This window comes from Meriones unguiculatus, chromosome 2 (assembly GCF_030254825.1).
Source record: "Meriones unguiculatus strain TT.TT164.6M chromosome 2, Bangor_MerUng_6.1, whole genome shotgun sequence".
NCBI classification, from domain to species: Eukaryota; Metazoa; Chordata; class Mammalia; order Rodentia; family Muridae; genus Meriones; species Meriones unguiculatus.
The window spans coordinates 158,470,185-158,485,570 of NC_083350.1; the positions used below are offsets into that span (position 1 = coordinate 158,470,185).

At 48.3% G+C, this 15,386-nt stretch overlaps 1 protein-coding gene across 2 annotated transcripts in view; it reads right to left on the minus strand.

The window, feature by feature from the left end:
* Positions 1–15,386, minus strand: part of Setd7 (SET domain containing 7, histone lysine methyltransferase) — a 41,530-nt gene that overhangs the window by 13,627 nt on the left and 12,517 nt on the right. For both annotated transcript variants that reach the window (XM_021631045.2, XM_060378295.1), the window contains exons 3-5: positions 11,215–11,416; positions 4,862–5,051; positions 1,346–1,427 (exon numbers count right to left, since the gene is read on the minus strand). In XM_021631045.2, the coding sequence (XP_021486720.1) occupies positions 1,346–1,427; positions 4,862–5,051; positions 11,215–11,416 (474 nt within the window). The remainder of the gene's footprint in view (positions 1–1,345; positions 1,428–4,861; positions 5,052–11,214; positions 11,417–15,386) is intronic.

Consider the following 15,386-nt stretch of genomic DNA (forward strand, 5'->3'; position numbering starts at 1 on the left):
CCTTCTGCCAGGGTCCCAGGCGGTAAGAGACGTGGTGAGTTTTTGCCAGTCTCTTCCAGCTTCCACTATCTCTAGGAGGAGACCATGTCCTGGGGCTTGTTTTTCCTTTAGCCAGAGTCTTGGAATGAAGAGATGTGAAACAGACCTGAACGCTACTTGAATCCTGGAGCCCAGCCTAGTCACGCTGGGCCTGGTGAAGCCCGAGTAAGAATGGCTGGACCTAAGCCAACCCGCAGAACCACGAGCATAACACAGAACGCTCACTGCTCGCCCCTGCAAAGAGCTAAGAGGGTTGAGAGGATCGCTATGCAGAATTTCACAACAGCCTAGACTGGTAGACACACTAGTGTTTTGGGGCTAACACAGAAACCAGTCTGTACCCCCTGGCCCTGGGCCAGAACCTCTTGTCAAAAGAGAAGTCATTCTCCCCCCTGCCTGTGGCACTGTAGGACCAGCTCTGTCATTCAGACCAACAGGGGGCTTGTTTCTTAGACGGGAGCAGAAAGTAAACAAAAGGTAAACCCCTGAGGGTGGTCCTTACTCAGAAGGAGCAGCTACTGGAGAATAAGGAGATTTCTGGGCACTGAGAATCCACCCTAGCAGGCAGCCGTCCTCACAGGCTAGGTATGAAATGGACAGATTTGACTACAGTGGGGCATTTTTATGACTTGCTTTGTTTCTACCCTTATGAATAAAGAGGTTGTTTTATGGTCCAAGGGTCAGGCTAAAGAGGAGTTGTGATGTAGGGGGTTATAGGCTAGGCTTGAAAGAGCACCAATTGCTCCCTGAATGTGTGCATGAAAGCCAGAAGAGGGCATCAGATCTCATTATAGGTGGTTGAGCCACCATGTGGTTGCTGGGAATTGAACTCAGGACCTCTGGAAGAGCAGACAGTGCTCTTAAACTGCTGAGCCATCTCTCCACCCACCAAAGCACCTGTTTCAAGCCTGATCCCTTTCACATCGTGGAAGGAAAAAAACTGATTGCAGAAGTCATTCTCTGATTTCGACAAGCATGCTTGCTTCCCCAGTGCCCCAGACAAAGGGGACACTTGAAAGGAAGGGCTGACTGACCCAACCCTTTGCCTAGAGAGTTAGTTCTAGGATGAGACATGAACCAGCTTGCTAATGTAGGAACCCTCTATGGACTGCCTCTCTATTGGAATAAAACTGGTCTTCCTCAGGATAACCAAATACTTACTTGGAAGATGTGCCAAGGAAAAGCGCTTGTTATGGAGGGGCTTGGGCTGACCAGGCGCCCAGCCTGAGCAGAGAGCCACAGAAGTTCAAGGGCACCCACTGCCAGGATATACACAGCGCAACGAAAGCCACAAGGAAACAGTTACCTCTCGGATTCGTAAGGGTCTGGAAGGAGGGCATCACTGGAGATGCAGGAGGACGTCGATTTATCGAAGTGGTACACAGAACCTAAAAGGCAGAACCACACGTCAGTTCAGGTGCGGAGTCCGGCAGAAGGCACAGATGTGGCTGCACAGTTGTGGGACGGGCCCCACAGTCACTCCTGCCATTCTGGTTATGCCAGCGAGAACAGCTCAGTAGACTTCTTTGAATTTACTCTTTGATTATGTTTTCAAATCTTGCCCCCCCTCCTTTTTATTCCCCCTTAGTGAGACAGGATCCTACTAAGTTGCCCAGCCTGCTTTTGAACTTATGACCCCCCAGCTTTTGTGGATGAAATTACAGGCCTGCATTTACCAGGCCTGGTTTATTTAAGCCTTAATGAACAGCCATCGGACTTAACTCTCAGGATTCCTATCTGTTGATCTTCCTTTATTCAGATGTCTTAAAATCTGCTTGGTTTCTTAAAACATGAAGCGATAACGCTTTGCCACAGAATTTTCAGATTTTTCTGGTTGGATCAAACTGGATGATAGTTTTTAAATTTCTTTGAGGTTTTCTTCATACCAGACAGTCTGCAAACTCTACAGCAGAGGCCAGCAGTTGGCTCCTTCACTGAGGGTAGGGCCAGCCTCACAGAATTAAGGAAAACAAATTGCTCTCAAGGCTACACTAACAGACACTTGGCTTCCACCATGGTGGCTCAGAGCCTGATCAGTAACTATTCCTAAAGACAAGGTACGTGACTATCCTAGAATTACTGTTGGGCTCTCTGCTGACCTTGGCGAATCCTCACTGAGCACAGGTACATAGGATTCTCCAAGCATCTGTATACAAAGAAACAACATTTGGAGCCTAAGGGTGAACGCCAGCAAAGCAAATGATTTTTAGCACCAAGACCTCACTAGCAATCCCATCACAGTTATCAGCTGAGGGACTTGGTACCAAGCAGGGAGCCAGGAGGACTCTGGAGTGGACAAGAGCAGGGAGGGAGCCTCTGCCCTGTGGAGCTGGACACGAGAAAGGAAGAGGTGGCACAGCCTCCGCAGCAGCCTGGGAAATGGAGCAGTTGCCCGCAAAAGAAGTAGGCAGAGGGATGCAAGGGACAGCATAATGGCTGCTCTTGGTTGTCAATTTGACTATACCTGGAATTAATGAAAACCCAAGTGTCTGGGTACACCTGTGAGGGATTTGTTTTTCCTTCTTTTAAAAATTTGGTCATTTGCAGTGGGAAGAACCAGCTTTATCCAGATCTTTTGAGGTGGGAAGATCCACCTTTAATGTGGACCATGCATTCTGAAAGATAACATGAGCCAGACCACAATGCTGGAATTGAGAAGCAAACCACGTGACCTAAAGTTCTGGCTCTCGCCACCAAAAATACTGCCCCTTGGGTAGTTGTATCAAGGCTAGGATGGCAGCTCCATGCAAGACCACTGAGCTGCCATGTTCAAGGCCCAACGTTTGAACTCTAGAGCGGCAAAAATAAATGAATAGGGGCTGGAGAGATGGCTCAGTGGTTAAGAGCACTGTGTTTTCTTCCAAAGGACCTGGGTTCAATTCCCAGCATCCATATGGCAGCTCACAACTGTCTGTAATGCCAATTCCAAGGGATCTGACACCTTCACACTAATGCACATAAAATAAAATAAATTAAATTAAAAAAAATAAATGACTAAAGTAAAATGGTATCAGTAGGTCCCATTTAAAATTAAAATGCTGTTATGGAGCTGGGCATGGTGAGACACACCTCTAAGTCCCAGCATCGGGAGGCAGAGGCATGTGGATCTGAGTTCGAGGCCAGCTGCTCTACCGAGGAAGTTCCAGGACAATAGGTGGGGTACACAAAGAGAAACCCTGCCTTAACAAAAACAAAAACAAATCCAGAGCTACTGTAATGGGCTAGAGACATGGCTCCGTGGTTAAGAACACTGACTGCTCCTGCAGGGGTCCTGGGTTCTATTCCCAGCACACACACAGCAGCTCACAGCTGTTGTAACTGCAGTTCCAGGGCCTCCGACACCCTCTTCCGGCTTCTGCAGACATCAGGCATCTTGGACAACCACGCACGCCTACATTTGCCACCTGCTGAAAGGGTGGAGAGGGGCAGCAGGGGTTTGACTTTAAATTTAAATAAACAAAAACGTAACTTCATTTTGGGATTGAATGAATGAATTTATACGTGTCGGTGTGAAAGCCAGTGTGAGCGTGACCGTGAGGGCTGGTCCTCAGGTCCCATTCACCTTGTGATTTTCTGAGACAGGGTTTCTCAGTCTGCAAGCTCGGGGATATGCCCATCTGCACCTCTCCAGTGCCTTGTGGCTTTTGTAAGTAGGTGCTAAAGCTCCAACTTGGTGTTTTTTGTTTTTTTTTTTTTTAATCACTTGTTTTTGTCTTTTTAAATTAAGTGTGGGTTTCTTTTTAAGAAAATCCTTTTTAAGATTTATTTATTTTATTATGTGTACAATGTTCTGCCTGCAAGTACCCGTGAACACCAGAAGAGGGCACCAGATTACTTTGTAGATGGTTATGAGCCACCATGTGGGTGCTGGGAATTGAACTTAGGACTTCTGGAAGAGCAGCCAGTGCTCTTAACCTCTGAGCCATCTCTCCAGCCCCCCAACTCTGTCTTAAGTCTAGATGGAGAACACTTTAACAACAGCTATTTCCATAGCTCCTGGAATAACACAAATATACAGAGAAGCACAGAAACAGCTCCCACTGTTTCTCCTAATGTTAATTTTTAACATATTTAGCCTGTATGTGTGTTCATGCGTGTGTATGTGTGTGTGCACATGCATACATGCATATTGTGCATGCATCATTGTGTGAGGTCAGAGGACAACTTTCAGGACTTGACTCTCTTCATTGACTACATGGCCCAGAGCCTGAGCTCAGGTCACTGTCAGCCTGAGGCTCCTACAGCCACAGAGCCCTCTCACCGGCTCACTCGGCTCTGCAGTTTACACAGGTTTTAAAGTAGATCAGACTTGATTCTTTAATAGCGTGAACTTCACGGCTCGGTGCTTTAGAGCTACGATCATCCGAAGCTGGCTGAACCACCGCTGTCACTTTTATCTCTCTGTCGTTCCCCTCCTGTTGGGTTCTGTCATGTGACTTGCAACACAGAGTGGGTGAAAGTTCCGGGAAGAGGCTTCAGGAGGGATACCGGCTCATCTGCCCCTGCTCCAGGACATCGATGAGCCACGGTGAGAATTACTGCCCAAAGTGGCTGCTGTGCCTTCAAGACTGGGCCCTACCATAAGACGTAGATCAAATGTGACCCGAGTCCAGCTTTGCTCAGCCGAGACCACCCAGACCAGGCTAGACCAGCCGAACCTCGGGACACAGCAGACCTGTGTTTGCTGTAATAAAGCAGGGAGGGGCTGTGGGGTCTGGTGTTTGGCAAAACTGACTGGCAGGCTGTGGGCTACTGGGAGAAGGGAAAACAAAACAAAAAAACCTTCTCATCCTGTCACCCGCCAGAAGCAGGTCCAACTTACTTCCGGACGCCAGCTCAAAGTGCGGCCTCCCTTCCTCGGTGGCCACGAGGGTGGCCAGTTTCCCTTCAATCATCTCTCCATCAATGAACTTCCCATAGAGCGCAGTCCTCTGATCAGGGTAGACATAGGCTATCTTTTCTCCCGTCATCTCCCCATCTTCATTGACTTCCCCGACGAGGCTGCCTCCGTCCTGGGGGGAGACACAAACCCCGAAGCTATTATATAAAGGTTTCATCTGTGGGGTATGAGTTCAAGATGTTTCCCTTCTGCACCCCACCGCGAAGAGCATGGACAGGGACAGTGTAAGGACCCAGAGCTCTTGACAAGACTGAGAGCTCCTCACGCCTGGACAGGCAGCTCCTCAGACACACGCGAATATACTTCTGGAATGCTCCACACACAGCGGCACACACGCCTCACTTAGAGGAGATCGAAGTGTGCTCTGTAATCCTGGACTAGTTACCAGCACTTTAGCTTGGTGTGCGATCTAAGAAACGAACACGCTGCACTCAGAACACGGCTGCAAACATTTTAAGGGAGATATGAGCTGTGTATCAGCACAGCACGCACCGGTAATCTCAGCATTCTAAAGACCGAGGCCGGGAGATTGCGAGTCTTAGGTCAGGCTAGGCTACAAACTCTGTATCTGTCTCACACTCCCTCAAACAGAACAAAAAAAGATACAAGTACCTACAGCAGCACGTTCTCTCTGACAGTCATATGATCTAACTTCTTAAATTTTTCTTTTCTTTTTAAATTAATTTATGGGTATGGCCCTTTTGCCTGCACGTATGTCTATGTTCTATGAGCACGCAGTGGGAAAAGGGACTGGAGTTAGAGACAGTTGTGAGCGGCCTTGTGAGCAGTGGGAACTGAACCTGTGTCCTCTGGAAGAGCTGCCGGGGCTTGCCTTCTTTTTCTTTGTTTCAGGAAGAGTTCTCACTACGTTTTTGAGACTGGCCTTGAATTCATTACATAGTACAGGCTGGCGATAAATTCACTGCAAATCCCAAGCCTGCTTCTCAAGCGCTGGGATTGCAGGAGTGCCCAACGCACTTCTCAATGGTCCGCTAGGAAAGTCTTTAGGCCGGGTGTGGCATCACACGCCTTTAATGTCAGCACTAGGGAGGCAGAGGCAGGGGAATCTCTGTGAGTCTGAGGCCAGCCTGATCTTTTCAGGACAGCCAAGACTACATGGAGAGACCCTGTTTCAAAAATACAACACAACACGAAACAACACAACAAAATCTTTAGTTAAACAAAAAAAAATTTTTTTCCCAGTGCTGGGAGTGAGCCCAGGGCTCAGGACCTTGTATGCTTGCTTGTACACATTAAACACTCTCCCTCTGAACTAATCTCTAAGCCTTTAAGTATACTTAAGAATTAATTTGGACTATGAGAATAAAATAGGGTTGTCTGTATTTTCTAAGCAATAAACAAAAGGCCTCGTCTCCTCTACATCACTTCTTCCTTTCCTTTCTCATTGGTGGCTCCCCTGCCTCCCTCCAGAAGGGCCAGGTAGGCTTCCTTCCTCAGGACAGAGGCCAGAGTAATTCCATGTCCTGGCAAGCGGCAGGGTCACATAGGTAACCAGCCAACACTTAGTTTTTAGATTTTTTTATTTTGTGTGTATGTCCCTGTATATGGGCACGCATTTGTGTGGGTGGACGTGTGCCACGGCACATGTGTGACGGTCAGAAGGCAACCCGCAGAAGTCTGTTCTTTCCTTCCACCACGTGCGTCCAGGAGACCCATCATTGCCAGGCCTAGTGGCAGACACCTTTTCTCACGAAGTCATCCCACAAACACTTTTTAGTTGTGCTGGGCTACCACCATGTGACGGGTAGTTTAGGAAGCAAGACCCAGGGCCCCTCTCCTGGGAGTCCTCGCCTCATAGCTTACCAATCTACAGCCTTCCTAAGTTTGCCAAACAACCTGATACCATGGTGCCTCGGGTAGCTTGGTTAAGGTCCTTCACTTAAGCACCTAGGAACAGCTACGCAGAGCAGCACCACAGGGTGACACTCATGTGACCCCCAGGGCTGCTCGTAAGCGACATCATGTTTGTGAGTTTCACAGCTTAGCACAGCCCAGCTGCTCTCCAGCGGGGAGAGATTATAAACGAAGGTAAATTCCAGGCCTTGTGAAGAAAAGCACACACATCATTTTCCTGGGCAGAAAGTGCAGTAAGGTGGCGTTTGCTGCTCTTTGTCCTTCTGAAATTCTTACTGTGTAAATGGGGATGGGCCTTTCCTTGCCTTCGGGGCGTGTTAAGAGCGTGTGTGTCATTCTCACACGCTGTAACTAAGAGAAGCTACCGCATCACTGCTTATTTGAAGAAGAGGTCTATGTTGAGGGCCTCATACCTCTTCTCGCCAAAGCTGAATTTATTTCTCTGGACTGACAAAATAGACATCCTTCAGCTTTCTAAATAAAAATAGTAAAATAAAATAAGCAAACAAAAATTTAAAAAATTTAGCTTCCAATAAAATAAATGCATTGGAAGCTAAAAACAAACCAACAAACAAAAACAAAAACCCCCAAAACAGCTTCTCGTGGTTGCAGATGCTAGAGTGTTCGGCTGGCACGCACTGGGCCCTGGGTTTGAGTCTCAGCACCGCACAACCCGAGTGCGGTGGCACACACTTGTAATCCCAGCACCTGGGAGGCAGAGGCAGGGGCCCAGAGGCTCAAGGCTCTCATCGGCACAGGGAACCTGAGGCCAGCCTGGGAGGGCTGCACACCTCAAAAGCCAAACTTTTGCCTCATAATTAGAGGGAGATTTTCAAAAGGAACTGTTCTTAGAGTGACCTCACAGGTACAGCAGGCAGAACAGTCTTGTTTCCCCTACCCTTGTTCTTGCCATGGCACAAGCATTGACCATCTGCTCTACCAAGGACTGTTAGGGAAGAGGCCATTGCCTTGTTTCTTCTGCTCACTGGCGCCCCCTAGCGGAATTGGTGCGAAGACAGGTCAATTGCTTGTGGACAATCCATTTCTTTTTTTTTCTTTTCCTTTTTTAAGTTTTATGGGTATCAGTGTGAAGGTGTCAAATCTCTTGGAACTGGAGTTACAGACAGTTGTGACCTGCCATGTGTGTGCTGGGAGTTGAACCCGGGTCGAGCAGACAGTGCTCTTAACCACTGAGCCGTCTCTCCAGCCCAACCCATTTCTTTGTTGGGTGGGAAGCCTGCATGGGGTATCCAGTCTCACGTATCACTTACCCCCTTTCTCCCCCGGGTCCTAGGCACTGCCTTGTCAATCCCAGGAAGGCCATGTCCCTCAAGAGAAGCCCCCAGCACTTTAGCAGCAGACAGGACCCAGAAGCCAGTTGTGGCTTTGTGCTCATATCATGTCTCCAGTTACTAACAGTGACAACCAGGGATGCAGTCCCCGACATGGATGCCCAGCCCTTTATTGATTCGGACCCCAGCCAGCCGAGGGGTGCGGTCAGTCCCTTCCACTGTCAACAGAGACCACGCTTAGGGCAGGCGTCATCAACCACTCTGAAAGCCTGTTACTATCTCCCAATGCCTTCTTCCCAAGATAGGGTCTGCTCTTGGTAGGAGATTAGACCACACGGTAAAATGCTGCTCTGCTGTTGGTAGGTCATCCAGACTCCGGTGACTGGCCTCCTCCACGGACCCGCAGCAGTGCCAATCGGACTTGGGATTATTTAAAAAAAAAATGAGAAAAGGCCCAAGGTGGGAGCTGACGTGCTGGGGCTGTCTGGGGGGATTGGGAGGAGGAGCTGGGTGTGCATATGATGAAGGTGTGTTGTGTACACATGTAGGAAATTGTCAGAGAACACATACTAAATGTCACTGGACGCTTAGGTTTCAAAGTTTGGCTAGGCTTGGTGGGATGAATGCAGGAAATGGCCTCAGTGTTCCTTCGATCCCGTCACAGGACTAGGTTGACCCTAGTCTCCGGTGAAATGACAGGGGAATTCCTGTTCTGCCTCTCTCCCGTCCTCTGCCCACATGGACGGGGCTCCACTCGTTTTTCTGACAAGTCTCTCAGATGTCAGTGGCTTCCCAGCACCAGGCAGCCCCGAGCTCAGCCTGGCCACTCAGGAAGTGTACTCCCGCCCTCTGGAACTGTAGGCACCACGGCCCCAGTCCATCTGCTTCTCTGCGTCTACTAAGACATGCAGTCACCCAGATGACGTCTGATGTTACAGAGCTGGCCAAGATGCTCCAAATGCTTGGGCAAGTCTTACAGAGGTTAGCCACCCTCTTTCGTTAGAGTGGGTGGGTGGGGTGGGGCGGTGGTGGTGGAAGAGAAGGGTATTGGATCCCTGGGGGTCCCCAAACCAAAGTCCAGTCTCCATGACAGAACAGCAGGAGCTCTGAGCTATTGGACCACCTCCCCAGCCTCAAACTGGCAGGCGTAAACCCTGCTGTATCAGGTTCCCCTAGTAGCTGGGCCCACAGATGCATAATCTTGGCAAAGCTTAACTGATTAACCTACACACACAAACACGCACAAACATAACTGTGTGACTGGGCTTGGTGGTGCACGCCTTCAATCCTAACACTAGGGAGACAGAGGCAGGTGGATCTCTGTGAGTTCAAGGCCAGGCTACCGAGTGAGCTTCAGGACAGCCTGGGCTCTGTAGGAAAACCTTGTGTCAAAAGTAAATAAAAACGAGTTATGTGCAGGACGACACTGGCTGTCCTGCTCCATCACTCTCTGCCTTATTCCCTGGAGACAGGGTCTCATTGGACTTGAAGGTAGGTCAGCAAGCCCACCCCACCATCCCAGCCCAGTAAAAGTGCTGTGAGCGCATAAGTGACCAAGCCAGGGTTTTCACTTCGTGTCTGAGGATTTGAACCCAGATCCCATACTTGCAGCAAGTGCTCTTATCTGCTGAGTCATCTCCTCAGCCACTTCAATGATTTATAAGGAATAATGCGAACTGGTGAGATGGCTTGGGGGTAGGGGGGGAGGCTGGGGTAAAAGAGCTTGCTGTGTAAGCCTGGAGACCTGAGTGCATGTAAAGGGGGGAAGAGCACGGATGCTGCAGAGTTGTCCCCAGATCGCCACATGTATGCCATGACACATCCTGGATGCTCACCCACACACAATGCATACATAAATGTAACAATGTGTAAGTCCATTTAGTGGGGATTCCTTTTTTGGTAAACACGAAATAATTTGTTTGATTTTTTGAGACAAAGTCTTACTGTGTAGCCCAGGCTGACCTCAAACTCCCGTATGTCGTTGAGACTGATCTTGAACTCCTGATCCTCTTGCTTCCACTCTCAAATGCTGGGATGCCAGGCGAGCACCACTGTGCCTAGCCTGTTTTTATTAACAATTCACCAAGTGTAAAGGTATTTCCAGTTAAGCTTTGGACACCAGAAAATGCTAAATAAAATATATCTTAAGGGTTATTTTTCAAACACTGTTTTTAAATTCATCAACAGATGGGGTATTTGAAATGCAAACCAAAGTTATTAATCCCAACCATGGGTTTTGCCATACCTATTTGCTAGCTGGTAAATTCAAAACTGCTGTTACCAAATAGTCAAAGGCAATTGAGTTAAATTATCTTAATCTAAGCGATACAGTCTGTGAGGTGAGGAGACAGTAAAACCGAAGCAGCAGCGGTTTACAGACCCCAAACAACCAGAAACTGCTGGATTCAATCTCACAATCTCACATATGAGAGACCAGATAAAATTAGGCAAAAGCTAGGTGTGGTGGCTCGTGCCTTAATACCAGCATTGGTAGGCAGAGGCAGGTGGATATCTATGAGTTCAAAGACAGCCTGGTCTACATAGTATATCTGAGGCCAGCCAGTTTACAAAGAGAGGTCCTGTCTCTCTCCTCCTATATGTATTTCTCTCTGTCTGTCTGTCTGTTTCTCCCTTTTGGTTTTTTTTTTTTTTCCCTTTCGGTTTTTTAGGACAGTGTTTCTCTGTGTAGTCCTGATCTCTGTAGACCAGGCTGGCCTTGAACTCACAAAGATCCAGCTGCCTCTACCTCCTGAGCGCTGGAATTAAGGCATGCCCTACCACATCCAGCCATCCTCCAAACGTATTTCAATAGTGAAAGAGCTAACCACTTCTTTCTATACACCAGAGGAATTAAAACTAACTTATTTTTTACTTTACTAATGGTAAAATAAAACTAGCTTGTGTGACTCAGGACAGTCATGACTAGCAAATCTAAAACCTCGTCATCTCAGTCAGAGTGAGCGACAGCGGGTAGGCCGGCCTGGAAACTCCCCTGATCTTTAGCGGCTGATCATGGCTTTCCAGAGAACACATGCTAGCGTTTACCACGAGGAGTCAAAACAGTTAAAGCCTGTTCCCGCCCCTCAGGGTGAGCAGGTGCCAGCTTACTGGGTAATGGATCCAGCACACTCCATGTCGAATGTTGTCTTTGTACTGCCCCTTGAAGATCAGCCTCCCGTCGGTGTCAAACTCCTGGGCGGGTCCATTCAGCTCGCCGTCCACGTAGGTGCCTTGGAGGACACCTCCATCCTCGTAGGTGTAAACGCCCTGACCCTGCAGGGCATCATCCACATAGTATCCCTCCAGGGTGCTGTGAGACAAAGGGGAACAAAAAGTATAGTCTGATGGCCCCGTGCTACAGGCCCCCTCCTCCTCCCTTCGTCCTCCTCTTCCTCCTTCCTCCTCCCTCCCCTCCCCTGCCCTGCCCTGCCCTTCTAGTGAACATGTGCTGGGTAGAGCGTTGTTGGCTTCCTCCTTCCACTGTGTGGGTCTCAGGGATCAAACTCAGGTTGGCAGGCTTGGTGGCAGGCACCTTCACCAACTGAACCATTTTAAAATAAAGGATCAGGTCCAAGAACCCACAGGCCAGCTCTGTTCCAACCCTTACATGCATTCAGGACAACACCTGGAATTGTCCTGGAACTTGCTCTGTAGACCAGGCTGGCCTTGAGCTCACAGAGATCCAACTGCCTCTACCTCCTGAGTGCTGGGATTAAGGCATGCCCTACCACATCCAGCCATCCTCTGATGGTTAGACAAAATGGCAAAAGATGGATAAATGGCTGGAGAGGTCAGCTTTTTGGTCAGGTATTTACCTAGCATGCCCAAGGTCCTGGGTTCCAGAAAGCCATAACCCATAATCTCTTGATTTCTATGAATCTTCTTTTTTTTTTTTTGCTCTTTGCCGAAGGAGAGACAGAAGGAAAAAGCCACGGATTGGGCTGAGAACAAGTCTCACCTACCCAGGTCTCTGTGGCCAGGCAGATGCCCATCTTACACTGGGCACAAGCATTTCTGCTCTTACACTCCAATGCTGCTCACTTCGCTTCTCTCTGAGGCCTAGAATTCACTGGCAGTTCTTGAGGCCATCTTGGATGGCTTGAATACAGGAATCCTCATTCACGCAAATATGGCTTAGCTTATGCAAATAGCCATCTTACTATGAAGTCACTGACATTGTAGTCTACACTGCTCCACTCAGAAGACTCTCCTTTGCTTCCCTGGGAGACAGATGAGGATTTATTTTTGTTACACAATCACACATCCCCTAGTGACAGTGGCGAACTCTGAAAAATGTGTCATTAGATGATTTGTCATTGTCTGAACATAAGCACATACACACAAATCGAGACGCTAAAGCTGCTTCAACACCTAGGTTACATGACAATCTTGGAGGACTTTGGTGGCACATGCAGTTCATGGAGTTGCCTGTGTGTATATGTGCATGCGCACATGCGTGTACTCAACTGTACACGTGTGCTCAGGTACACGACCATGTGCTCACGCACACAATCACGGACCATGGCGTGAAAGAGGAAGATGGCAGGCTCAACCCATTAGCAGCCTGAGAGAGGCTGGGCCCTATGGTGCTGGACCAGGAGAAAGCTCGCAGACTGTTCACCCTTCTTTTCCTACCTCCGTCCTCAGAAAATACATTTGGAAGTTCAGAAATATGGTTTCTGCCAAACGTCCTTGTGCAATGGAAGCAAGTTTACCAAAAATTCCACGTGGAACAAAAGAAAGGGCGGCTCAAATCACTTAAAAAACTTAAAACTGTAAGGGCCAGCAATACGGCTCAGTAGGTAACAGCACCTGCCACCAAACCTGAGGGTCTGAGTTTGACCCCCTGGACACACATCACCAACTGAGGCAAGTTATACTCACTTCCACACGCAGGCCTCAGCACCTACGATGCCGGACGTATAACACGGGTACACAAAAATAAACAGATGTCCTCGAAAGATGAAAAAGCCAAACCTAAGATGCTCAGCAACAAAGAGCAGCTCTTCTCCCAGATTCAGCCAGCAAGCACTTTGAGGCGTGCTCTCGACGTAGCGAGCCCAGAGTGCGCGCAGCCCGGCAGAACCTCGTGGGGAGCACACCCTGCTAAGGGCCCACGGGGTAAGCGCGCGCTGCAGACGGGGTGGGCAGGCCAATCACACGCCTCACGCCGGGCCGAGCGCACAGTGTGTCCTGGCCTAGACAGGCGTGCGCTGATCTACCCAGGGAGGAAAGGAGAGTACACATCGTGTTCTGGGGCAGGCGGAACAAAGTGAGGCGTGGGGACCGGGCAGGCCGTTCCTGATGAGGCCCGCTAGGGCCTCAGTCTTATGATTGGGAACGATCTGTAATCGTTAAATGAAGTGCACAGCCTGGGAAGCGGCAGCTCCCGATTTCACTGTAATTACGCTACTTGTGGTCTCCCGAGGGGATAAATAGATCTCTTTCCCATTTGTTTGTATTATCAATGACAAATAGGCTTATTAAATTCAGGGAAGGAATAAAGTATGCTTTAACATCGCCTTTGCATAAATAATCAAAACTCTAAATTCAGTGACGCTGAGTTAATGAGACTCAACTGTCATTAGACTCACACAATTAAAAAGAGGGAGCCGGCTGGTGAAGGATGGCTAATCAGCAGGGGGGGCCCGGCACAGTGCAGGGAGGAGTTGTCAGGTGAGGTAAATAGGCCCAGTGAAGTCTGGACCTCAGACAGGTTATAAACTTCAGCAGGTGTTTATATGTCCCAAATACCGAGTATAAGATATAAATACAAAAATATGTTTTGCTGTCTGAACCATTTTTTGTTTTGTTTTGTTTTCTGAGACAGGGTTTCTCCATGTAGCCTTGGCTGTCCTGGACTCTGAAGACCAGGCTGGCCTCTAATGTACAGAGATCTGCCTGCCTCTGCCTCCCAGAGGGCTGGGATTACAGGTGTGGGCTACCGTGTTTGGCTGTTGTCAGAACTTTTAATTTAACCAAGTATTCTAAGTTTGCCTTTGCTAGTCCTGGCAACCCGTTTGACTTTAGAGTCTCAGCAGCCTTCAAAATGTTCCTGTGTATGTTTGGGTATTATCCCAACAGACAATCATGCCAATGCCTCTCTGGCTCATGATCAAATCTTAAAGGCATACATTTCAGATGAGTTGATAGGGTCCTGGGAGCCCAATTCAGGTCATCAAGAGCTCTTCCCCACTGAATCACATTTGCTTGTTTGTTTTTTTTTTCCCCACACAGGGAAGGTCTTTCTGTGTAGTCCCAGTTGTCTCACTACACAAACCAGGCTGACCTTGAACTCACAGAGATCTGCCTGCCTCTGCTCCCCAAGATCTGGCACAAAAGGAGGTGCCTGTACACCCAACGGGGCTGTGCCATCTTGTTTTGATCTCAGTCCCAACTGTTTTCATTGCTTGTATTGCCTCTTTCCCTGTGTGCCCTTGCTCACTTTCCTCACATGACAAAGAGCTGTTTTCCTCTTTGCCCAGCTGACTTACAGCAGGACAGCAAGGGTCCACAGCTCAGTGAGATCCCAGAGCCCTCACAACTACATTTTTAGGGATGCAAGAAATTTGCTTCTCTTTCTGCAATAATTTATGAATGGCAGAATTGAATGAGAAAAGGAATAGCTACCTTTTATGCTGAAGTACAGCTTTTCACTATGCTTCTCTAAAGTATCTGATTGACTTTATGCAAACAACATTCGTTTTCATTCTCCCCCATCCCCCACCCTCTTTCTTTCCCTCCTCCACCCCTCTTTTTTTTTCTTTTTTGTCACAGGGGCTCACTGTGTAGCCCAGGCTGGCCTCAAACACGGGGTCCCTCTGTTCTGTTTCCTTAGTGTTGGGGTTACAAGCTTGTACCACCATGCTCACCTCTGTATTTTACTGTTGTTTATTTTGAGACAAGGTCTCATGTACTCAGGCTGGCCTTGAACTCACTATGTAGCTGAGGATGACTATGAACTCGATTCTGCCTCCACTTCCCAACTGCTAAAATTGTAGATGTAGGCCACCATTAACAGCTCCAGCTCTGTTTTAATTTTATTTTTTGATCTGTGTGTGTGTGTGTGTGTGTTTGTAAGCCAGAAGAAAGTGTGTGATCTCTTGGATCTGGAGTTATAGTTGTGAGCCTTCTAATGTGTGTTGAGAATTGAATGTAGTTCCTCTGAAAAAGCAGCAAAAGTTCTCTTAACCATGGAAGCATTTCTCTAGCCCCAGGTTTAATGTTCTTAACCTGTGTTTTCTTTCAGCATTTTGGCAGACTCCTCAGGATATTAAGAC